Source organism: Vulpes lagopus, chromosome 6 (genome assembly GCF_018345385.1).
Source record: "Vulpes lagopus strain Blue_001 chromosome 6, ASM1834538v1, whole genome shotgun sequence".
NCBI classification, from domain to species: domain Eukaryota; kingdom Metazoa; phylum Chordata; class Mammalia; order Carnivora; family Canidae; genus Vulpes; species Vulpes lagopus.
This window is the reverse complement of record NC_054829.1, coordinates 1597963-1621342: the sequence shown is the minus strand read 5'-3', so window position 1 is coordinate 1621342 and position 23380 is coordinate 1597963. Positions and strand designations below refer to the sequence as shown.

The 23380-nt window shown below is 68.7% G+C and overlaps 1 protein-coding gene across 1 annotated transcript; it reads left to right on the top strand.

The window, feature by feature from the left end:
* Positions 1 to 321: 321 nt before the first annotated feature.
* On the top strand, positions 322 to 22336 carry ASPG (asparaginase). The gene is made up of 16 exons (XM_041760283.1): positions 322 to 510; positions 6153 to 6261; positions 6903 to 7014; positions 8815 to 8940; positions 9238 to 9321; positions 10262 to 10388; positions 13790 to 13902; positions 14857 to 15039; positions 15129 to 15242; positions 15742 to 15858; positions 16766 to 16861; positions 17045 to 17208; positions 19064 to 19150; positions 21138 to 21237; positions 21467 to 21529; positions 22115 to 22336. Exons 1-16 carry the CDS (start codon positions 429 to 431, stop codon positions 22133 to 22135), a joined length of 1698 nt encoding a protein of 565 aa, XP_041616217.1. The 5' UTR covers positions 322 to 428; the 3' UTR covers positions 22136 to 22336.
* The last annotated feature ends 1044 nt before the right edge of the window (positions 22337 to 23380 follow it).

Below are 23380 nucleotides of genomic sequence, written 5' to 3'. Positions count from 1 at the left end.
GGAGGGGTCCCCTCCCTGCACCTCCCGCCGGCCCCCCCACCCCCACCCCCACCCCCAAGGAGCGCGCCCAGGGTGTGGTGGGCGCTGCTGGCTTTGCTGGAGCACCCAGGGCGCTGCCCGGAGGGGCGGGCGGCCCCACTCTGCGCTCGGGGGCCTTCGGGTCAACCGTAAGGCCCGAGGCTTTTGCGTCACGTGCCACAGCCACCCAAGCCCCGGGGCCACCGCACAGGTCGGTGTCCGACAGCCCCGGGCCGCGCAGGCCCCGCCCCTCCGAGGCCCCGCCCCTCCGAGGCCCCGCCCCTCCGAGGCCCCGCCCCCGGGCGCACCTCGCCCTCCGCGGCCGCCCGCCCCCTGCACGGCCCCGGCCCCCCGGCCCGCGGACGCCCCCACTTCCCCTCGGTCCCCTCGGTCCTTCGGCGCAGGGTCTGATGGCGCGCGCGCTGGGGCCCGAGCGGCGGCTCCTGGCCGTCTACACCGGCGGGACTATCGGCATGCGGAGCGAGCAGGGCGGTGAGTGGGGACCCCGAGGGGGAGGGGGCGGGGGTGAGGAGGGGGCGGGGGCGGGGCCCTCCCTGGCCCGGACCCTCCCCAGGCCGGCCCCGCCCCCCTCCGCCGCGCCGTTGCTGCCACCGCGCCCCCGGAGGCCCCGGCTTCTGTCCCACCCCTGCCCCGTCCCGGCCTCCCCGCGGAGCCCACCCCTCCCCCACGGTGGCTCAGGTGCAGGACGTGGCTCTGCCCCCGTGGAGGTGGCTGCTGCGGGCTGGAGCTCGCGGCCGGGGCCAGCTGCACCTGCAGGCAGGGCCCCCGGGGCTGGGGCGGGGGATGGCGACGCAGCAGCGTGCACCGTCCCCAAAGGCTCCTGCTGGTTCTGTGCCGTGCGGGATGCCCCCTACCCCAGGCGGGCCTGGGCAGCCCCCAGCCTCGTGGAAGCAGCTGCTCAGACACCACTGGCGCCTCGTCCGTGGCTCCGACAGCTGCTTTGCCTTCACCTGCCCCTGCTGTTCCATCTGTGACATCTTTCGAGGGCCACTGCGTGTGGGCCCCAGGACTCAGGCCTGCATAAGCCCTGTCCTGGTGGGGCTCGGGCCGGGGGTCGCGGTTGTTCGCCCCCCCCCCCGTGGCTCCCCGCTGGGCTGCCCGGGGCCTGCCCTCTGCTGCTGTGCTCCCGACCTGCTTAGTTCAGTTCGTGGCTGAACTTGTGCAGCCTACAGGGCCCCCCGGGTGACACCCCACCTGCAGCATGCTGCTGTGGTCCCTCAGCCCCCACGGGCCCGAGAAGGGCTGATGTTAAAGCACCAGCGGCGTGTGGTTGAGGTCTGCTGAGGAGGCCCAGGGCTGCGGGCCGCTGTGCGGGCAGGACCCTGCGTGTGGCTCCAGGCTTCCCTTGAGGATACGAGGCTTGGACCCAGGCGAGGGAGAGAGGGAGGGCCCGGGAGGGGGAGCTGCCCTGAGCCCACCCCATACACTGCCCCTCCAGGCTTGGCATGTGGTCAGCTGCGATTCTGTTGAGCTCAACGCTAGCTCCCAGGGGTCTGGGCTGCAGGGACAGGTGGACTCCAACCCTGTCCCACCTGCACGGCATCGTGCCTCCCTGCCCTGGTTCTCCAGGGCAGCCCTGGGCTCACTCCCACGGGTGCTGCTTCTCTCAAAGACGCTGCAAAGTCACAAGTTCAAAAGGTCAGCTAGAGACCTTGACTCAAGAAAGAGTGTGGGGGTCGGCTTCCAGATGGGAAGGAATCTTCCAGAATCCCTCAGCCTGCTCTGGCACTGTGGCCTTCTGGCCTCAGAGGAGCCAGCTCAGAGGAGCCAGCCTGCCCTAGCCGGCAGGGAAGCTGGTCTTCTGAGCTGTTGACTGGGGGGCAGGGGGCTCCCGCCCCGGGGCAGGGGCGCCTCGTCTGCTGGGAGCCACAGCACATGTCCTGGCTCCTTGCAGAGGGCTTTGCCTTTGTGTGACCTGCTTCCTCTGTCCCCGCTGCAAGTGTCAATCCTTCCTCATCAGGAAGGCTTCAGGGAGCCCGAGGCTTAAGCCCCAGAGGACAAAGGAGGAAGAGGCCTGGGATCTGATCCCTGCTGTCCCTCTAGGGTCGTGCAACCCCCGAGCCCCTGGCCCTTGAGACCAGGCAGGGTCCTCGGGCCTGCTCTAGTCCGTGACTAGCTCTCAGTGTTCTTGAGGGACGCACATCTCCTACTGGCATTTTTAGGGCAAAAAACATGTAGAGTACAGAGTGAAAAGGTATCCAGGGTTCAGGTCAGCAGCCCAGGCCAGGGCAAGAGCAAGATGCAGATGGATGGGGGCGCCAGGCCAGGGGCAGGAGGCCGCGCTCTGAGGACCTCGGGCACGGCCCTGCCCTCTCCGAGCCCCGCTCGGCTTGTTGAACTCGGGACTCCAGGCCTGTCCCGGGAATTCCGATCGGGGCCAGCATCAATGATTAACTCGCCTGGCACTGCTGACGGGGCTCCAGCCCGGTGAGGGCGGCGAGGGGCGGCGAGGGGCGGCGAGGGCCGCAGGCCAGCCACAGCAGAGCTGTTTGGATCGTCACTGTTGGCGTCTGTGCGCCTGCTGGTAAACAGTGGCCCACAGGGCACACGGCGCCGCGTGTCCAAACCCTGCCAAAGGTCAGGACGGCAAGCCGAGGGCAGGGGCCGTGGAAGCGAGGGACACCCCTTGACCCCATCGCCTCTGAGCTCAGCAGAGATGTCACAGGTCAAGGGGCATCACGAAAGCAAAGTCAAGAGCTAACACCGAGCCCGAGGCCGAGCCGCATCAGAGGCCTGCGTGACCCTGCCTGCTTGCCCCCTGCCCCCTGCCCCTCGCAGGCGCTTGCAGACATAGCAGGATGAGCAGAGCTTTGGGGCCGGGATCTGAAGGTGCCAGGACAGCCTGGGGCGCAGTGGGGGGGGGGTTGCAGGTCGTCCTACAGCCAAGCCTTGTCGGGAGGGCTGATGTCCACAGCCTCTTGGTCACTGCAGTCCTCGGAGCCCTCGGCCTGGGCCTCCTTTCACATGCTCACAAGATCACATTTTTATAGCCTAAGCAGGCAGTTCTAGGGGGACCTGCAGTCCTGGGGGCAGCCCGTCCCTTACAGAGGAGAGGCTTGGCAGGAGCTGAGCCTCTGCGGGGGACTGGCAGCCTGTCAGTGTGGCCCAGGACGAGACCAGGCGGGACAGATTCTGGTTTTAGAGGGGCCCGGGGGGCAGGGGCTTGTTGAGAACAACAATACAAGTCACAAAATCAGAGTTCACTGTGAAAGTGGATATTTACTTGGAACGATTAAGGAAATCACAGCAAATCACCAGTTTTATTTTATTTTAATTTTTTAAAAAAAGAGTTTTAATGTATTTATTCATGAGAGACACAGAAAGAAAGGCAGAGACACAGGCAGAGGGAGAAGCAGGCTCCATGCCAGGAGCCAACTTGTGACTTGATCCCGGGTCTCCAGGATCACGCCCTGGGCTGAAGGCGGTGCTAAACCGCTGAGCCACCGGGGCTGCCCAAATCACCAGCTTTAAAAAGCCAAGAATATCACAAAACCCAGAAAAATGTGTTGTTCCTTAATGTCCTGACGCTCTCTCCTAGCTGCTCCCCCACTGGGTTTTTGGCTGCACGTTTTCCCAAGCCCTCTGGTAGGCCAGTGCCGGGCGGGATTTCGCACAGAGAGAACGGGATAGGAGAGCGGCCTTTACTTGGGCCCCTTTCGCCTCTGCTGCCCACGTGCTCCCTGGGGGCGCAGCGGAGTCCTGCCCTTGCGGGCCCTGCGGCCCTGCCCCTTCCCACCTGGCCGCAGCAGGACGTCCCTGGCAACCGCTGCCCCGCCGTCGGCTAGGAACAGCCCGGCTGCAGGGGGAGGTGACCCCACGCGCGCTTGTCCCAGGAAACCCAGAGCAAGTGTGTCCCCACCTCACCTGCCCCGTACACGGACCCCAGTTTGCAGAGACACCCCCGCACCGTCCACCCCAAGGCGCTGGAAGTGGCCGTGTGAGTGTCCTGGGGTTGCTCCAGCAAGTGACTGAGAGGGTGGCCCCCTGTGCTGTAGGCAGGGTCTGACATGGGGGGGCGAGGGCCCGTCCGTCCTTCCTGGGCCCTCGGCTGTGGCCGAATCACTGCAGGCTTCCCGCCGGCGTCTTCATGCCTCTCTCTGCCCTGTCCTTATGTGGCCGCCCCCGCCGTGTATCCAGTGTCCCTCTGCTCCCGCTTAGAAGGACACTTAGGGCCCACCCGCAAAATCCAGGGTCATGTCCACGTCCAGACTCTTACCTGCATCACATCCGTGAAGGCTCTGCATTCAGCCTGCTGCGGGTGGGGTGGGGGAGCTTGGCCGCCGGGCCTGGGGCCTGGGGGGCTGGCGGCCTTCCTTGGTGCCCGGGATCCGAAGTTCTGTCCTCGCTGCTGGCAGGGCAGGCGGGTCCGGACCTCTGTGGAGGCGGACACATGTCGTGCTGAGGTTCGGGTGCCTGGGGGGGCCAGGCTGGTGGCGGTCCTGCACCCATGTCCCGTGTCTACTGAGCCCCGCAGGCGTGACGTTTTGTCCTGCAGCAGTCGCGTGCGGAGCTCCTGCTGGGTGCGTGCACACGGGGGCAGTCGTTCAGTGTGCCCCCCCTTGGGTTCCCTGTCCGGCTGCGGAGATGGCACCCGACACCCACGGACACGCGAGGGGCCAGTGCGCCTGTGCCGGCCGGGGGGCTGGCGGGAGCTGGGGCCTGGGATTGAGCAGGTGGACTATGCCGGGGGGCAGCGTGAGCAGTCCTGCTGACCCTGGAGTCGGCGGGCTTCTGCCCACAGGGGGGGTGTGCTGCTGGGGTAACGGGTTAAGCGCCGCGGGAGCCCCTTACGCCCACCCGCTCGGCTCTGGGGGCGGCCGGGAGCTGCAGGGCAGGCTGCGGAGGGCCCGATGCCCAGCCGCTCTCCCCAAGTGCCCTCGGGGTAGGGAGCCTGGCCCCAAGCCTGCTGGGGACACAGGCGCTCATGTGGCCTAGGAGGGTGTCCTGTCGGGGAGGCGACCACGCTTCTGGGCTCCCTGAAGGGAGGACACGAGGCAGAGGCCGAGTTGGAGAGATGAACGGGTGAGACCGGAGGGGGGGGGTGCGGCCCCCGGAAGCCGAGCCCCATCCCCCCATCCCTGTGCCCGGGGCAGCGAGCCGCCGTCCTACCCGCCTGGAGCTGAATCCCGCCACTGCCCGAGCCAGCCCCGACGCAGACTCTCCCCCCTACCCCGCCCCACCTGTGGGGTCCCAGCCCTGCTGACACCTGGGCCCTCGGGGCGCGCGTGATGAGGAGGGGGTCCTGTGCTCACCAGCTGAGCAGCAGTGGGGGGACAGCTGAGGCCCGGGGCGACCAGCGGCCACTGACCCTGCTCTGGGAGGTCTTGCTTGATTCGGGCTGTTTCTCGCCGAGGGGGACCCTGTTGTCCTCGTCACTGTGCACAGCCAGGCACGTGGCAGACGCCCAGAGAAGTTCGCTGCCCTGTCCAAGGTCATGGTGCTGGTAGGAGCAGGGTGGGACAAAAGGACCCTGATGCCTCGGAGCCTTTGCCCGGGGGTTGTTTCTAGGAAACACACCAGTGACCTTTTAGGGTTTTCTTAAAACACAACATCATTTCTGCCCAGGGTCTTAGAGGCATGTTTGCGGGACATGGAGGCTGCGGGCAGAGGGCCTGGGCTGGGTTGTTGAGGGGTCGCATGCTGCCCAGCGAGGGAGCGAGGGCAGGCGGGGGGTACGTGGGAAGGGCACCAGGGCCTGCAGGTCAAGGAGGGCTTCCTGGAGGTGTGACCTGAGCTGGGGTGAAGCACCTGCTGGGCTTAAGGGCGAGGGGCCAAGGACTTGCAGGCAGAGCCAGCAGTACGTCTGCAGGCAGCAGTTAGTGTGGGCATTCTGGGAAGTGGGGAGGAAGCGGGGGTGCGCTGGGCTGCATTGTGAGAAAAGGGGGGAGAGGGCCTGGCCCTGAAGCTCGTCTGAGTGTGGGCTCCCCGGAGACGGGGTGCGCTGGGGCAGGCTCGGGGTGGAGTGGCCCGGGATTCTGACCCCTGCCCGGGCCTGGCCCCCAGCATGTTGGGAAAATGTCCTGAGGAGGAGGAGGAGCCAGTGGTCACAGGCATTAGTGGTGGCTGCTGGCCCCTGACCCCACACTCCCCCCAAACCCGGATTCTGCCTACAGTGCTCGTCCCCGGGAGGGGCCTGGCCGCTGTCTTGAGGACACTGCCCATGTTCCATGATGAAGAGCACGCCCGGGCCTGTGGCCTCCCTGAGGACACCCTGGTGCTGCCGTGAGTGTGGGCTCCTTGGGGTCCCAGGCAGGGGTGACCACTGGCTGTCGTAGGGGTAGAGCCATCCTGAGATGGGATGGTGCCCGCAGGGCCCATGGAGCAGGCTGTGGTCACTGATGTCCCCTGATGCTCCCCTTTCAAGTGAGCCTTGGACTCCCATCACCTTGAGGGTCCGCCTACCACCTGGGGGGTCTCCAGGTCCTGGCCCCGGCCACGTGGGGACACAAGCCCGTGGAGAGAGGCAGGGGCTGGCCCCTAGTGTGAAGGCCCCTCTGTTACTGAGCCCCCGGCCAAGGCCGCCCGGTGCCCTTCACGGCTGTCAGGCTGAGAGGGGTCTCCCTCCTGCCGGAGGCTCTCCTTCCGGGGTCGTCTCCTGGCCCAGCTGGGGCCAGGCCCAGCCACACTCTCAAAGTTGGTTCTGGAAAGGTGACATACTGTTAGGAGCCTGTCCCGGCCGGTCCTTAAACCTCCTGAGGACTAAGGTCCGTGTTCCTGGGGACTCCGGGTGGAAGGGAGGCTGGGCGCAGTACTCGGGGTGCTGCCGAGCCCACTGGGAGGTGCCGGGGTGCAGGGGCCGGCTGGGTGCGGGGCAACGGTGGGGGCCAGGGAGGTGGGGGCAGCCCTTGTTCTGCCTCCCGCAGGCCGGCCAGCCCTGACCAGAGAGTCATCTACACGGTGCTCGAGTGCCAGCCCCTCTTTGACTCCAGTGACATGACCATCACCGAGTGGGTTCAGATTGCCCAGACCATCGAGGTAGCTGAGGGTGCGGACTGGGCCGGGCCGGGGCGGGGCTGGGTGTGGGCGGGGCTGAGGGGGGGCCCCCCCTGGCCAATGCTGCAGAAGCTCTCACCGCTTCTGTCGGGGTGGGACCTGCCCGCCTGGCCTGAGACTTGGGAAAGTCCGAGAATGGCAGCTTCAGGAAAGTGCTGGGTCCTCGGTCACATCTCAGCTGCGAGGCTCCTGAGGCTCTTTCCCTCCGCGAGCAGAGAGCGGGCAGGAAGGGCCGTGTCCACTTTCCTGGTGAGGAAATGTCCTGGACAGCTGTCCCGGTAGCCTCCTGGGCTGGGATGCTCCCCACTTCCCCAAGGTCGGCAAGCTCCATGCCTGGTCCACCCTGAAGGGGGCACTTCGTGGATTTGGAGTCCGTAAAAGGCTCGGGCACAGAACCCCGTGCAGGTCTCGTGGTTTCCGGCCCCCGGTGTGGCCCCCTTACCTGCTGGAGAGCGCCCCTCCGTCACCTTCCTCTCTGTTCGCCCAACCTCATCATCTCCAGCCCCCTTCCTGCACGAGCCTGGGCCTGTTACCTGACCACGTCCTCTCACCCCCTCCCTCCCCTATTCCCCCACTTCTCCAGCCCAAATGCTCCCCTCTTAGGGAGCCTCGGTGGCTCATCACCCAGGTTCCCCTCCCCTGCAGCCAAGCCCCAGCCACACGCTTGTGTTCTCCTGCCCTAGTGGGGAGAGCGGCTTCCTGGGCACATCCCCTTGCACTGTGAGCAGGATAGCGTGTGGCCCTGGCCTGTGGGTCTGGTCCTGATGTTCCTGAACGGGACTAGCCGACAGTGGGCATGTCTGTGGCCATAGTCCGGGGCAGTCTCCCTGGTCTGTGGCCAGCAGCATCCTCTGGCTGGGGCCTGACCGCTTTGCTGAGCTCCGGGCGCTGCTGTCCTGCCCCAGTGTCCAGCCACGGCCGACTCCCTGGCCAGCGGCCTGCGGCAGTGCCCCGGGTGGCCAGCAGAGGGTGCCCCAGCCCGCCGCTCGGCCGGCAACCTAGTTCCAGGGCCAGCCTGGTTTGGTCTTTCGGTGGGCATGGAGGGTGCACCCCTCAGGGGGGCCTGACCCCTTAGGTTCCCAGAATTCTGCCCCTGAGGCCCAGCCTCGGCGGGATGTCCTTGCAGAGGTGGCCAGTGCCTGGGAGCACCTCCTAGACTTTGCTGTACCTGGAAGGACTCTGCCCCATGTTTGCACACCAGCGTCCTGCCAGGCCCCGTTCCAGCCAGCCTCCCAGGTGCCCTGGCAGCTCCCAGCCCCGGCTACGCCCTGCGCCCATCCGGGTCCACGGCTGGCCCTCCCGCTGGACCATGGGCTCTCAGGCTCACTCAGCCCTGCAGCACCTGCCCTCGAGCCAGTGGCCACACAGCCAGGTGCTCTCCGGGAGCCCTGAGCTGAGTTCCGGTGTGGTCCTCCACTGACCAGTGTCCTTGCGAGCCCTGACGGGGCGTCAGCTGGAGGAGATGCCGCCCAGAAGTCTAGAGCACACCTTCCTGTCCTAGGAGAGTGTCCAGAGACGCCACCCGCCCCAGGCCCACGCCTCTCACGCAGTCAGGAAAGGAAGCTGTCCTGCGTGTGGGGAGGGCGCGGAGGAATGGGTCTCCAGGCGGGGGCTTGCTTTCCAGCAGTGACCAGGATCCCACCAGAGCCCCCCCACTGACTCCCTTCCTGGGCATCTGGGACCCTTTCCTTCCTTTCCCTGGAGGGGACCAGCTAGCTGCCCGTCCCCAGGGAGAGGCCCATCCCCCAGAAGAGGCCTACCTAAGCTTGCTGCCCCCCTCAGAGACACTATGAGCAGTACCACGGGTTCGTGGTCATCCACGGCACTGACACCATGGCCTTCGCGGCCTCCGTGCTCTCCTTCGTGCTGGAGAACCTGCAGAAAACCGTCGTCCTCACTGGCGCCCAGGTAATGGCCCAGGCTGGCTGGTGGGCATGAGGGCCTGCCCTCCCCAGGCCGCAGGGGGAGTCAGCGGTATGGGGGACCCGGGCCAGACCCCAGGCCTCTTGCTCAGCCCTGCGGCTCCGCGAGGCAGCGCCTGTTCCGCGTGGGCTGGCCGCCAGGCCGGTCACTACCCTGGGCGCTGCCGGCACCAGCTCTGGCATCCCGGGGCGGGTCCATGGCCCGCGCTCAGCCTAGTCCAGCTGCCCTGTCTCTGTCCCTCTGGGGCCACGTGAGCCTCAGACCCTCCCTGCCCCCCCCCAGGTGCCCATCCATGCCCTGTGGAACGATGGCCGAGAGAACCTGCTGGGGGCCCTGCTCATGGCCGGCCAGTACGTGATCCCCGAGGTACCCCCGCTCCCTGGCGTGGGCGGTGGGGGGTCTGGTTGACTGTCGGGGTGGGACACACTGAGGAAGAGTCCCCAGGGTTTCAAAAATCTGCCTTTTGTCTTACAAATGACACATGCTGTCACCATAGAAAAATTCAGAAAATAAAGCAGAAGGAAACAAAGCCACCCACATTTTACTTCCCAGAAATGCTGCTGTTAGGTTTTTTTAAAAAAAAGATTTTATATATTTAATCTGAGAGAAAGCACGAATAGGGGGAGGGGGAGGGGCAGAGGGAGGCGCAGACTTCCCGCTGAGCAGGGCCCCCCCCCTGCGATGTGGGGCTCGATCCCAGCACCCCCAGGATCACGACCTGAGCCCAACCAAGGCAGACGCTTCCCCAACTCAGGCCCCCCAGGTCCCCCAGGTCACATTCACGTTAAATGCGTGTGTACAGGTGAGTCTCTGTACAAGCAGATTGTTCGGGGTGTATCTGCGGAGCTGGTTTTCCCCCTTCATGTGGGGGCGCAGGGACACCTTACAAGACCCCTTGCATTGCAGGGCACCCAGTGCTGGGAGGTGGGCCCCAGCCCGGGGGAGGGGGCTTCACTGAAGTGCGGCTCACCATCTCGCTGGGTGCCCCGCCCCTCCCCGGGAGAACAGCTCTGGGGCTGCTCAGAGTGGGGGGACAGAACCAGGACCCCCACCCCCAGGCTCCGGAGCAGGGCCTGCTGGGACCACAGTGCTATGGGGAGGGGTCTCTCTGCACCTCGGGCTGAGCTCACCAGGAGCTCCCGGAGAAGCAGGGGTGGGGGCAGCGGGGGCCGGGAGCGGAGGGGTGCGGGCCCTCGTGAGGCCAACCCCCGCCCCGCTCCTGCAGGCCCATCCGCGATGTCTGCAGGCTGTTCACCGCAGGGCACAGGGGCTCCCCGCGCTGAGCCTCTGCCCCCCCCCCCCGCAGGTCTGTCTGTTCTTCCAGAATCAGCTGTTTCGGGGCAACCGAGTGACCAAGGTGGACTCGCGCAGGTTCGCGGCCTTCTGCTCCCCCAACCTGCCCCCTCTGGCTGTCGTGGGCACTGACGTCCTAAGTAAGTGGGGCGGGGAGCCGGGGCGGGAGAAGTCTGGGGTGGAGGGGCACCCCCTGAATGGGAGGGAGCACGACGCTCTACTCTGCCCTGGGCTGCGAAGGTGGCCTGCCGGGGAGCCCCGCAGCCGGAGGTCCCAGCGGGTAGCCCCGGCTCACAGCCCAGGGATGACCTGGGGGAGGAGCAGGTTTGGGGGACCTGCCCTCCATGTGACCCCGAGCCCAGGAATCCCTCTCAGTGACCGTCTGTGACCCTGCCACACACCTTGCCCCCCCACCCCGGGATGTGGGTCCTGTGTCGTGACCTCCTCCCTGGGACTTCCTGGGAGTCCTGTTCGTCCCAGCCCAGCCCCTGGGGAGCCCCCGGGAGCCCCCGGGAGCCCCATCCCTCCCTCCCCTGGGCCTGGGTGTAGGGCTGCCTCGGACCTTGGTCTCAGCCAGGGCTGCTGGCCTGGAGCTCAGTGCCCCGGGGGAGTCACTCCAGGGCTGCCCTCTCTCCACCCAGGGTGTCCACCCCCCTGCCGTGTCCCGGTGATCTCCTGGCCCCGCCCTGGGTGGGTCCACGGTGGGCTTGGCCGGCCCTCCACTCCCACTCCCTGGCGCCTAAGAGCAGCCCCCAAGTCTGCCCCGTGTCACTCCCTGACTGAGCGGGGAGGTCCTGGGCCTTATGCCGGCCTGGGCATCTGTCCCCACCCCGCAGCTGTGGGATCCTGTCCCGAGACCCTGTGGGGGGTGGGGGCTGCGGGGCCGGGCAGGACCAGCCTTGCTCTGGGGGCTCTCGGGCTTCGAAGCCCTGCTGCAGGTGGGCTCAGCGTGGAGAGGCGGGGCTGCCTCGGCAGGACTCGGGAGCCCAGCACCTGCAGGGCTGAGGTGGCCCTTCTGGTTGGACTGCGCAGCTTGGGCTTAGGCCTGGCTGGGGGCCGGCCTGTGGGGGCAGTTCCAGCAGACTGGCACGAGAAGAGCCCTTGGGGGTCTCCATGCCGCAGCCCCCATGTCCCCATGAGGAGGAACAGATCAAGACCCCGGGAGGAGGGGCCGTGGGTCCCAGGGCCTTGACTTCCTAGGGCGGGGGGCTTCCCGGAAGGCTCCCGCACAGACGGGGTCAGGAGCGCCAGGCCCAGGCCGGGCAGGGGCCGCAGGGCAGGAGCCTCTCCGGGGAGGCTGGTGATGGGGACAAGAGCGGGGAGGCGCTCTGGCCGGTGCTGCTGGCCGTCCGTGGAGAGATGATGAAGCAGGCCCTTTCCTGGGACGGGCAGGCTGGTCACGAAACTCCAAAAGCCCCCAGTGCCTTTGGGGTCCCCGCGGGACACACAGACGTGGGAGTCCCAGCATGGTGATGTGCAGGACCCGGCTCCTCGCTGGGCAGTTGTGAGGCCGCAGCCGGCCAGGGCAGCAGGAGGCCAGAGGGTGGGCAGGTGAGGCACAGGGGCCCACAGCGAGGTGTCGGCTCAGCCTGGGCCCAGACCCCCATTCTGGTGGCCTTATCCTGTACCCCCTCCCCGCACTCACCCCATCTGTGAGGGCCCTCCAGGGGTCCTACAACAGAGCCCCCAGGTGGATGGGAGGGCTCTAGGGGCGGGGGGGGGGTCCACCTGCTTGATGAGGGCCAGAGCAGTCGGAGGGGGGGGCTCCCAGAGGAGATGGCCCATGTGGTGCCCCGCGGACAGATGGGCTTCCTTGCTGGTGTTGGGGGGCAGTGGGGGTGCTCGGCCCCTCCTGCCCTGGTGCCGGCCGCGGAGGAAGGAAGGGGTGGGCACGAGGCAGTGGGCGGCCGCGCTGCAGGCCCGGCTCCCCCGTGGGGACTGAGTCACACCTCATCTGGGGCTCGGGAGCCGAGCTTCCGGGGACGCACCCCGCTGGCAGGCGCGGAGCGGCTCACCGGGGTGGCGGGGCTGTCTGTGCCGTACCAAGCCCGGGCAGGCCGCAGGGCCCAGGGCACGCTGAGGCAGGCTGGGCCCCCCGCAGCTGGGTGGGCGCAGGGCTGAGCCCCAGGCCCACGGCCCCCTGCGATCGCTGCTCACGGGCCAGGGTGCCCGTGCGGGGTGTGAGAACCTTCGGCCCCGCTGCCCCAGGGTGGCGGTCAGGCCCTGCGGCCCTCTGGCACCTGGTGTTGAGAAACACAGGCTCTGCCCAGCGCAGGGCTGGTGGCACCGCCGGGGAGGGGCGAGGGGGGGCTCAGGGGACCTTGGGGCTGGCAGGGGCGACCCCCACTCTCCCGCTGCAGGGGGTGGAGGAGACGCCGCCAGCGCAGCCCAGCCAGGACTCTCCCTTGCATTTTCCTTCCCTCCGTGAGGCCAGTGTAGACAGGGCTTGGTGGGGGGTCCAGGGGCGTGTGATGGTGCTGGGCCTGCCCCATGGGCTGTGGGGACACGGAGGGGGCTCGGTCACCACCTACAGAGTGTGGGGGGTGGTCTGCACCCCACGCTATGCTGCTACCACCCTCCTTCCTGCCTCAGCTCCCCCGGGGGAGGGACTTGGGGTTCCACGGCTCTCGGGGAAGTGGGCTCGCTTTGTCTCCATAAGCCCCCTCTGCGGCCATAACTCCTGTGGGTGGCAGCGCCCCCACCCCGCTGCCGGCTTATCTGCTCTCCCAGATGGGTCCCACGGCCCTAAATTACAGGCCGCCTCTCCCTGCTGACGGTCGCTGCGGGGCCCCTCCTGCTGCCCGGCCCCCTGCGCCCCCGGGATACGGCGCGAGGGGGCAGCCTGGGTCTGGAATGGTCCCTGCTTTGTCGTCACACGCGAGCTGCCCTGGTGGCCGCAGCAGGAGGTGCGCAGGCTGACACCCCCGTGGGGGTAGGGAGGCGCCCTGGCAGGCTCCCCGAGACCCCTCCCCGGCACTGTGGTCCGGCCCTGCCGCGGGGCCCTGCGCTGGACGCGGCCCCTGCCCCCTCGGACAGGCTTTAACAGTGTCCCCTGAGGCCATCGTCACCCGGCCTCCGCCCCGAGCGGCGCGGGCTTGTGCCCAGGATGGACAGCGGGGGCGGTGAGCCGGGCTCCTGAGGGGCTCGCAGGCAGGGTCTGCTGCCCACCCCCCCCCCCCGAGTGGGATGCACGAAGGGGAGGCCTCCGCGGCTCGGTCCTGGCGGAGCAGTGACCCCCGGCCCGCAGGGAGCCCGGCCAGGGAGGCTCCTCTTTGCGGCGACTTTGAGGGGCACTGACCCCGATATCTGCCTCTCCACTTTCCACGGGGCTGGGGGGTCCCCGAGACTGGGGTCAATCAGATGGAGGCTTTCTTTCCCCAAAGCTGAGGGGTCTGGAAGACTCGCTCATTTCTTCATTTGCTCGTTCCCTGCTTGACTTGCTGGGCCGTGGGCGGCGGGGGGGGGCCGGGTCAGGGCCGGCGAGGCTGGACGGTCGGACCCGTCCCGGGACGCAGGACCACGCGCGGCTCTGCCCTCACAGTCAACCGGGAGCTGGTGCGGAAGGCCCGAGGCAAGGACCGGCTGGTCGTGCACAGCAGCATGGAGCGGGACGTGGGCCTGCTGCGCCTCTACCCCGGGATCCCCGCCGCCCTGGTAGGCACCCGCCCACGCCCCCGTGGCTCCCTGGCGCCTGCCCTCCCACCCCGTCCCGTCACCTACCACAGGCACGCAGGGGGCAGCAACTGCGTGAAGCTCCTCAGCCTCCACGGCCAAGGCTGAGCCATTCGGGGGCTGAGGCGTCCCTGGGACCTCCACCTCCTCCCCCGCCTCCCCAGCTTGGGTTTCGGGGCCCAGTCTTCCCTTACTTGCCCCGTGGGCTTGACCCTGCAGATGCCTGTGGACTCACGGCACCTGGTCCAGGCTTCCTCGGTGGCCGATGGGGCTGCCCTGGTGGTCCCCTGCTTGCTCCCTGCCGGCGACCCCGGAGCCACGGGCTGCCCGACTCTGGCCGCCGTGTGAACTGGGCTCAGAGGCCACGTGGCCGTTATGTAGAGGGTGTCTGAGCTCAAAGCACCTCTGGGCACCCTGGGGTCAAGCGTGGAGGTGCTGGTGCTGGTCTCAGAGGCACCGCCAGGCTGCGGGGAGGTGGGGCTGCAGGCACCACAGCTCAGAGGACACTTGCTCAAGTGCTGTGACCTGCCGAGCACCCTGGCCCCTCCTCCGTGTGGACAGATGTGGCTTCACAGGCATGTCCACACACACGGGGGGGCCTGGCCGGCACCTGTCACCAGCTTGCGGGACTCGGCATGCGCTGCCCCAGAGCCCTGGGTCAGCGTGTGAACCGGTGCCTGATGCCATCACAGGGCCCTGGGGACAGACGTGCGGGGGTGGGGGGCGTTCTGTGGTCAGCACACACCACGGCCTAGACCCTTCAGAGGGGACCCGGCGTCCCTTGGGGGGTCGAGGCCGGGGGCGACCCGCATGGCCCTCCGTGGGGCCTGCTCAGAGCCCTGGGAGCAGCCTCGGCCACGGGCAGGTGCCAGACAAGCCCGTGGGCTCTGCTGCGGGGGCGAGAGGCCCGGGCGTCCCCATCCTGTCGCACCCCAGGTCCGGGCCTTCCTGCAGCCCCCCATGAAGGGTGTGGTCATGGAGACGTTCGGCTCGGGGAACGGGCCCACGCAGCCCGAGCTGCTGGGGGAGCTCCAGGCGGCGGCGCGGCGAGGCCTCATCATCCTCAACTGCACTCACTGCCTCCAGGGCGCCGTGACCTCCGACTACGCGGCCGGCATGGTGGGGGCGGGGAGCCGGGGCCCGGGGTGGCGAGGGCATGGGCCCCGAGACCCTGCACCCATTTCCGGCTCGCACCCCTCTGCCCACAGGCCATGGCGGGCGCCGGCATCATCTCAGGCTTCGACATGACGTCGGAGGCGGCGCTGGCCAAGCTGTCCTATGTGCTGGGCCAGCCGGGGCTGAGCCTGGACGGCAGGAAGGAGGTGCACGCCGCTGGGCTGTGGGCGTGGGGACACAAGTGCGAGGGCTCCAGGGCATGGCAGGGGTGCGACTCGGGCAGACGGTGGGGCCAGCCAGCCCAGCGGCGTGCGTGCCTGGTCTGGAAGGGGGGCAGGGATGCAGGGCCTCCTCGGGGGCCCCCTCCACCCCTTGCGAGCCCCAAGCCCAGACTACCTGTTCTTCCCCTCTCTCGGGGAGCCTTGGTCCGGCTCGGGCTGAGGCTCCTCACGCTGCTCCCAGGATATCCCCTCAGCCCCCACCCTTCCCCGGGGGTCCTCAGACGCCGCCAGCCTGGCAGAGGCCACAGGACCCTTGGGAAACCGAGGCTAGTGGGATGGACCGGGCTGGGGTTAGGCTCGGGCCGGAGGGTCGGGAGTTTCGGGCCCGGGGCGGCCCTCCCCGCATGCCCTGGGGTGCCTGGCGCCAGCTTGGTCTGGGCTCCGGGGCCGCAGAGCACTCCTGACCCGCGCTCTCCTCCCGCAGCTGCTGGCCCAGGACCTGCGGGGGGAGATGACGCTGCCCACGGGCCACGAGCGCCGGCCCTCCCTGAGCTGCAGCACGCTGGGCCGGGGGGTTGCCCAGCTCCTCGCTCTGAGCCAGGTACTGCCCAGTGGGGGTGCTGGGGTCCCGGCTGGACGTGCCAGGCACCAGCCCTCACCAGTGTCATTCCAGCGCGAGCAGAAAAGCGTGGTGTGGCCCGTGGAGGGTCGGTCTGCGGGGATTCAGGCGGGAGCAGCACGTGGGAGGGGCCCGGACGGGTTAGCGGAGTCTTCGCAGCATGTGGACACGGTCAAAATGTGGCCCCACCCCCGGTGGGCCATCGCGTGTGGCCGGCCCTCATGTGCCTGGGTCCTGGGTGCTGGAAGGGGAGGGAGCCGCCTGCAGGGTCTTCCCGCACCTGTGGGTGCATCCTGGCCTTGGGACGCCCCTTTCACCTTCCCAGCCAGGGCGCTGCTTCAGGGTGAGGCGTCCGGGCCTGGCACTGCAGCCGGGTGCCGCCCGGGGTCACGCCACGCGTGGCCGTTCCCACCTGCCCGGCACAGACAGCTGCAGTCCTGTTCACGGCCACTTGCCGGGGGGACAGGCCGCGGTCAGATGGGGACGGGGATGTGTGCAGCCCATTGCTAGGGCGACTGTGTCGGCCAGGCCGGGCTGCTGGGCTGAGCGAGGGCTGGGCCACGCGTGGGGCTGCCCCCGGGGACTCCGCTGGGATTCCCGGCCCTCTGGCCTCAGGGGAGCTCCCAGACGCCCCAGGGCATTCCCGGCATGGGGCGGGCAGCCCGTAGGAGCTCTGGGGTGTCGTGCCCTTCTTTCCAGGTGGGGGGACTGAGCACCCCGTCCCACGCTCCCCCGCCCTGGGTGCCTGCTGTGATTGTCTCTCCGTCCCTAATGGTGGTCTCAGAGGGTGGGTGGCCTGCCCCGGGCACACAGCTGGGAAGGACGGAGCCAGATGGTGGCCTCGTGTCCCCCGGGGCAGGTGCTGAAGGCCCCGTTGTGCTCCCCACAGGAGGCCGACGCCGTGCGGGACGCTCTGCTGCCTGGTCTGGCCTGTGCCGCGGCCCACGCTGGCAACCTGGAGGCGCTGCAGGCGCTCGTGGAGCTGGTGAGGCCCCCGCGCCCCTCGGGGGCCAGCCCCAGCCACGCCAGTCCCAGGGACGCAGGACGGCTGGGCTGTGCCAGGCCCCGCTCCCGGGTGCACCCTGACCCGACCCTCCCCGTCCCCCCACGGCCGCCCTGACCCCGCCCAGCCCCCCTCGGCAGGTGGCATGCCTTTGCGTCACCCCAGGGCAGCGATCTGAGCCTAGAGAACTTCAACGGTCAGACTCCTCTGCACGCGGCCGCCCGGCGAGGCCAGGCCGGGGCGGTCACCATGCTGCTGCAGAGAGGGGTGCCTGTGGACACCCGAGATGAGGACGGACTCAGCCCGCTGCTGCTGGCCGTGAAGGGCAGGTACCTGGGCGCGCAGGCCGGGGCACCATGTGGGGGGCCAGGGTGGAGCCGCCTTAGAGGGGGCCGCCAGGTGACACAGCGGACATGTGCTTCCGAGAGCCCCACCCACCACTCAGGGAGGGCTTCCTGGAGGAGGCGACCCCTCAGCTCGGCCAGGCTGGTCCAGCAAGACCCTGGTACAGAGTTTTAGAAAAGAAAAACACGGACGAAGCACAGGGGGTCGAGTGCGTGTTCCCCAAGTCATCTACACACACCTGTGAGGCCAGAGGGCAGGGAAAGGGGAGAAGCCCCTGTCCCAGCACCTGCACGTGATAGGTGTGAAGCAGGCTACGCTGTGCCAGGTGTTAGGCTGGGATGGGCACCGGTGCCCTCGGGGGCAGGCTCAGCCAGCACGGCGGGTGGGGGGACGTCCCTCAAGCTGGCCCCCCTGACATTATTTATTCATGAGAGACAGAGAGACAGAGACACAGGCAGAGGGAGAAGCAGGCTCCCTGAGGGGAACTTGTTGCGGGACTCGATCCCGGGACCCCGGGATCACGCCCTGGGCCGAAGGCAGGTGCTAAACCGCTGAGCCACCCGGGGATCCCCCTATACCCTGGCTTTTTAAAGGCACGGTCCTGGCCTGGCGTGTGTGTGCGTGTGCATGTGTACACACGTGAACCTCGGTGTAGAGCCCGTGCTGTGTCGGGGGGCGGGAAGGAGTCACAGCTCCTGTGTTGAATCCTTTGTCGGCTTATTTAGGATCTGCGCAGTCCCCAGACCCCTGGCCTCTCCTTGGGGTCCTCTCCCCAGGGACACTCAGCCTGCCAGCAAGTGCTTGCGAGTCCCACGGAGAGAGGCTGAGAGTGTGTGAGCCTCGGGGGAGGGGGGGCATGTCTCACACACACACACACACACACACACACACGTGCATGGGGCCAGGCGGTTCCCAGGATGGGGGTGAGGGGGCTGCAGCGATCTGGCTGCGATTCCAGGCTGAGTCCTTGGTCGTGGGTGGATGGTGATGAGCTCACCGTCCGGTCCCGCCTCCTCATGCCTGACCCCACCCCCCCAGCAGCCCCCCCCAAACCGGTCTCCCAGCCTCGCTCTCCAGGCCTCAGTCCTGGGCCTGGACCTGTTGTGCCCTAGAGGGCTCTCGGGGTGGGGAGGGCAGGCCTGGGAGGGCCCCCTCCTCTCCAGCCTTCCTAAAAGTGGGTGACCGTGCAATTTATGGTACAAGGACACTGCGGGGGAAGGGACCCGGTTGGCAGTCATGCGTGAGTCTGCCTCTGCACATTCTGTTCCCTCTCCTTGCCCACCCCGGCCCCTGCTGCACAAGCCCCCACCCCGACCCAGCCGCCACCCTCGGCCCCATCCCACGCACGCCCAGGGGGTGGCTCCAGGCTTGGCCTGGGCCAGTCAGCCTCTGGAAACCCAGACGTCAGGGCCCTACTCTGGGATCCTACTGTTTGCGTTTATCCACCAGTGTCTCGTCCCCATCTCGCCTCCAAGGGCAGAGTGCAGGCCCAGCTGACTCAGTTTCCCCAGGCCCAACCCTGGTTGGTGTGTGCACTGGGGCCAGGCTGCCCCCAGGGGCCCGTGGGCGTGCTTGGGCCCTTAGGATGGGGGCTGGGGGAGACCATGGCAGAGGCCTCACGGTGTGGGCGGAGGAGCTGCTCGGCCGGGGCTGACTCCCCAGCATGGGGCGAGCTCTGGGGTGCCTCCAGCCCGGCACCCCCCGCAGACCCGCCACGTCCGGGGAAGGTCCCTGCACGCGTGGAGGGGCACGGGACTGGCCCGGGCCGGGGGCTGGAGGTGGGGGCGTGATGGGGCAGCCGCTGCCGGGGCGGGCGGTCAGCACACTCTCTCGTGGCAGGCATCGGGGTGTCATTGGGCTGCTGCGGGCGGCTGGGGCCTGCCTGTCCCCCCGGGAGCTGGAAGACGCGGGGACGGAGCTGTGCAGGTGAGGGCTGCAGGTGTACCCGTGCTTCCGGGAGGCAGGCACGGGGCTCCAGGAAGGGACAGCCAGCCGGGCGGGGGGCTTCCGGGGAGGAGACCCCACCCTGTGCCAGCCTGGCCGCTGGAGGTTGGGGCTGATGCGGGGGTTGACCCTGTTCAGGCGAGGTGACAGGCCTCCTGCGTCTGCCCTCCCCAGTACGGGCCTCACCGGAGTGGGCCTGGCCCCTGTCATGGGCTAAACTGACCACGGTCAGCGGCGGTCCTGCCCCGGCACCCCACAGCCCGTTGCTGGCGGGCCTCTGGCCTCACAGGTGCCCCGGGTGACAAAAGCAGGCCCGGGGAGACAGGGGCAGGGGAGTGGGGGGCCCTGGAGGTCTCCGTGAGGGTGGGTGTTGGCGGTGGGCGGGGGGACAGGCGGGGGCCGCAGAGCGCAAGGTCTTCGTCCACCCCTGGCACCCACCCCCCCCCGCCGTGCTGCGGTGCGCTCGGGGCCACCTGCCAGCAGCCCCAGGGCCGAGGGCCCAGGTGCGGAGCGCAGACAGGCGCGGAGGTCAGGAGAGGCTTGTCCAGGAGGCGAGGCCGGGGGTGGTGGTAGCCGGGCCGGGGGGGGCTGGAGGCAGCCTCGCTCTGCAGCCCCGGGAGGCCCCCCGAAGTGTGGGGAGCGGGTCACGGCCGTGGCTGTCGGGCTGGCCAGCTGGGAGCGAGGCGGGCTGAACTGTGCGCTCACGGGAAGAGGGCCTGGAAGCTCCGGCCTCCTCGGCCCCGGCCTCGGTCTCCCCCGGCCCCGTGCCTCGGTGCCAGCCTCAGCCGACCCTGGGGGTCCCAGTCCTACATGTGGGGTGGGGTGGAGAGCCCCCACTGGCCCCTGCCTCAGGCCTCTCGGGGGACAAACCCTGCTGGCCAACCCAGCCCCCACCCATCCCAGGTGGCAGGGGAAGGTGGGCTCCTGGACATGATGAAGTGCCAGGGCCTAGCCGGGGGGGTGCCAGGGCCTAGCACGGGAGGGGCCAGGGTTTAGCTAGTAGGGGAGGGGCCAGGGTTTAGCTAGTAGGGGAGGGGCCAGGGTTTAGCTAGTAGGGGAGGGGCCAGGGCCTGGCCGGGGAGGGGGCCACTCACAGCCACTGGCCTTGGCTCTGAGGGGACTCCCTGGGACTTGGTTCAGGGTTGCGAGGCCAGGCAGGAAACAGGCAGAGGGGGGCGGTGGTAGCCAGGCCCCACGACGTCCTGGGGGAGGGTGCGTCCAACCTGGGCCGCCTGGCTGGATCTGGGGGCCCCGCCGAGAGGCGAGCGTGTGGGAGCTGGTGTGGGAGGCTGGCGACAGGTCTGGGAGGCGCTGGCGGTGCCATCCAGCATGATTCACCCTAGAAATAACTCAGCGCCGCTCTGGGGGCTGCTGCTGTTTCCTGACCGGGAGGGAGTCACTGGCGCCCCTTTGGGGGGACAGCCCCCCACCCCCCGCACCAACGTCCCCTGCCCTGGTCAGCACAGCCGGGTGGGGAGCGGGCTCCTTGGAGAGGGGCGGGGGGCGAGGAGGACCTGGTGAGGGCCTCTCCTCCTCGTCCTCCTCGTCCTCCTCCCCCCGGCGCAGGTGGGCTCTGGTCCCCCACGCCCCTGCTGAGCCCAGGCCCCGTCTCCTGCGTCTGTGTGAGCCACGGGGCTGTCGCACACTTCCCTCCTGCCTCTGCCGACCCCGCCCGAGGACGGCTGTGTTGTGAAATATGAAACTGGCCCGTGGCGCTCCTTGTGGGGTGTGTGTGCATGTGCGCACGCGTGTGCATGCTTGTGTGAGTGCGTGCATGCCTGTGCCCTTGACCTGAGTCACCGTCACCCCCGCTGGGTGAACCCAGACTCCAGGCCACTGGCTGGCCCCAGGAGTCCCGCGCTCCCACCCTGCCGCTGTGGGGCGCCGCTGGGGGCCCCCATGCTGGGGCCGGGGCTGGCTTGGTGGAAGCGCCTGGGGCCCTGACCGCTCCCCTGCTCTGCCCTCCCAGGCTGGCGGCCAGGGCCGACCTTGAAGGCCTTCGGTCTTGGTGGCAGGCGGGGGCTGACCTGGGGCGGCCGGGCTACGACGGGCGCAGTGCCCTGCTTGTTGTGAGTGTCTGCGCTGCCCTCTCCTAGGCCACCTCCTCCAGGAAGGCCTCCGGACACTTCCACCCGCTCTCCCTCCTCCACCCCTACCCCCCAGTGCCCAGACTCCTGCTCTCTGTTCCCACCCCAGGCCCCTCCCTGGGCAGAGCTGTGGGGAGGCATCCTGATGGGCGGGAGGCAGCGGGGGGGGGGCTCAGGGGCCCTGCTGCTGGTCACAGGCTCCCTCCCACAGGCAGAGGCGGCCGGGAACCTGGAAGTGGTGACCTTTCTGCAGCACGTCCAGGGTGGGGCACCTGTGAGTTTCCTCTGCCCCGCGAGGGACTGGGGCTTCCCCCTGAGGCCGGACCCTGGCTTAGGGCCTGCGTGTAAGGGCCAGTCCCGGGGCCGCAGCCGGAGGCCTGACGGGTCAGAGCGGGTCAGGCCTGCGGAGCTCCCCCCGTTGGGCCCGCTGAAAATGCCCGAGGGAGCAGTCAGGAAGGGCTTCCCGGAGGAAGGGTCAACGCACGCCTCCTGCATGCTGTCCGGTCAGGCCACTCTGACGCACCTTCCCACAGCCCTGGAGGACCCCAGCCAAGAAGTTCCTTGAGCCCCGAGGGGACCTCAGATCTCTCTGCGGCGTCCTGCCCCCCCCCCCCCCCCCCCCCCCCCCCCCCCCCCCCCCGGGCCGGGCGCTCCCCCTGCCTCCCAGGGTAGGTGGGCCAGGCCATCCCCCAGGCCTCCAGAAGACTCCCGAGTCTGGCTCGATTTGCTCAGGTCCTCGGGTCCCTCCCTGCAGAAGGCTGGGCCCCCGCGGGGAGGTGCCCGGGCTTGTCTGTCTGCCCTTGCCCCATTCGCTACCTGGGCCTCGGGAGAGAGGTCTCAGGAGACCTCCCGTTTTCAGGAAGTCCTGCCTGGTGTCTGACTGACCTGAAGCTGTCCTGCTGCGGTGTAAGCCACGACTTCCGGTTGAGACCTGCTGGAGGGGATCTCGGGCGCCCCAGCCGGTGACTCTGCCTGAGATGTGCCCCCGCTGCCGTGACTGTGTCCCATCCCATCTCCAAGACAGTCTTTGTGGGGTGGAGTGGCAATAAAGTCTCTCCGGGGCCCCCTCCCCCGGTCCCCAAGCCCAGCTCCAGTGGGTGCTTCTGGGTCCTGGGACCGTGGGTATGTGTGTGGGGAGTCGCGCCCAGGCTCTGGGTCACAGGGCACCCCAGGAGGTCGTCTCGGGGGGGGGGGGGGGGGGCAGCAGGATGGAGGTTTGTGAGCCGGGCCGGCCCTCTCCCGCTCCCTGCTCCAGACAACCCCTGTCGCGTCTCCTTTGCTCCGATCCTTCTCATTCTCGAAGCTTGAAGGCCCCTCCTCAGGGCAGCCTCTGCCCGGACTCCCCTTGTGCTGACGGGACCGTCCCCTCTCGCTAGTCCTCCGGGTCCGTCCCAGTTGCTGTCCGAGCGGCGCGCGGGGTTCAGTCTGGCCCCATGCCCATAGCCCTGCTCGGGGAGGCGTGAGGGGGTGACCTGTGGCGGCCCTGGTCGGGGTGGCTCTCGAGGCGGGGGACAGCCCTGAGCCTTGTCAGAGGCCTGGCTGGGGCTGAGTCAGCTGTCTGGACCCCGTCCGGTGCTCTGTCCCAGCTATAAGCAGCCCAGTGAGGCGAGGGCACCCCCAGGCTCAGGCCCGCCACTGCCTTGTGACTCCGGGCCTGGCCCGGCCAGAGGCTGAGGACCCCTGAGCCCTCCTTGCTGAGCATGAGGAGTGTGGGGGCAGGGAGGGGGTGTGGGGCTGGGGAGTACCCCCGTCCCGGTTCTCTGCTACCTCGAACCTCTGACTGCCCACAGGAGGATTCCCATCCGTGTGTCCCTCTGTCCGTCTGGCTCCTGGGTTGCAGGCTCCGGGGAGCCGGGCCCAGCCTGAGGGCATGTGCCCTGTAGATGCTGGGCGAAAGCATGACCCCCAAGAGCTCGCCCTTGGCATCCACCGAGCAGCTGGGACCTCTCCAGGTGGGCCGGGCTGGGGGTGGCTCCGCCCGCACCCCCAGGCTTCTCAGCCCGGTTCCCAGGCCCAGGCTGGCACCTTGGCTGGCAGCCTTCCAGATTCTCGCCCAGACACGGGTGTGCCTGGGCCTTGCACAACCAGGGAGCACCGCATGAGCATGGCTGGTCCCGAGGAGCCT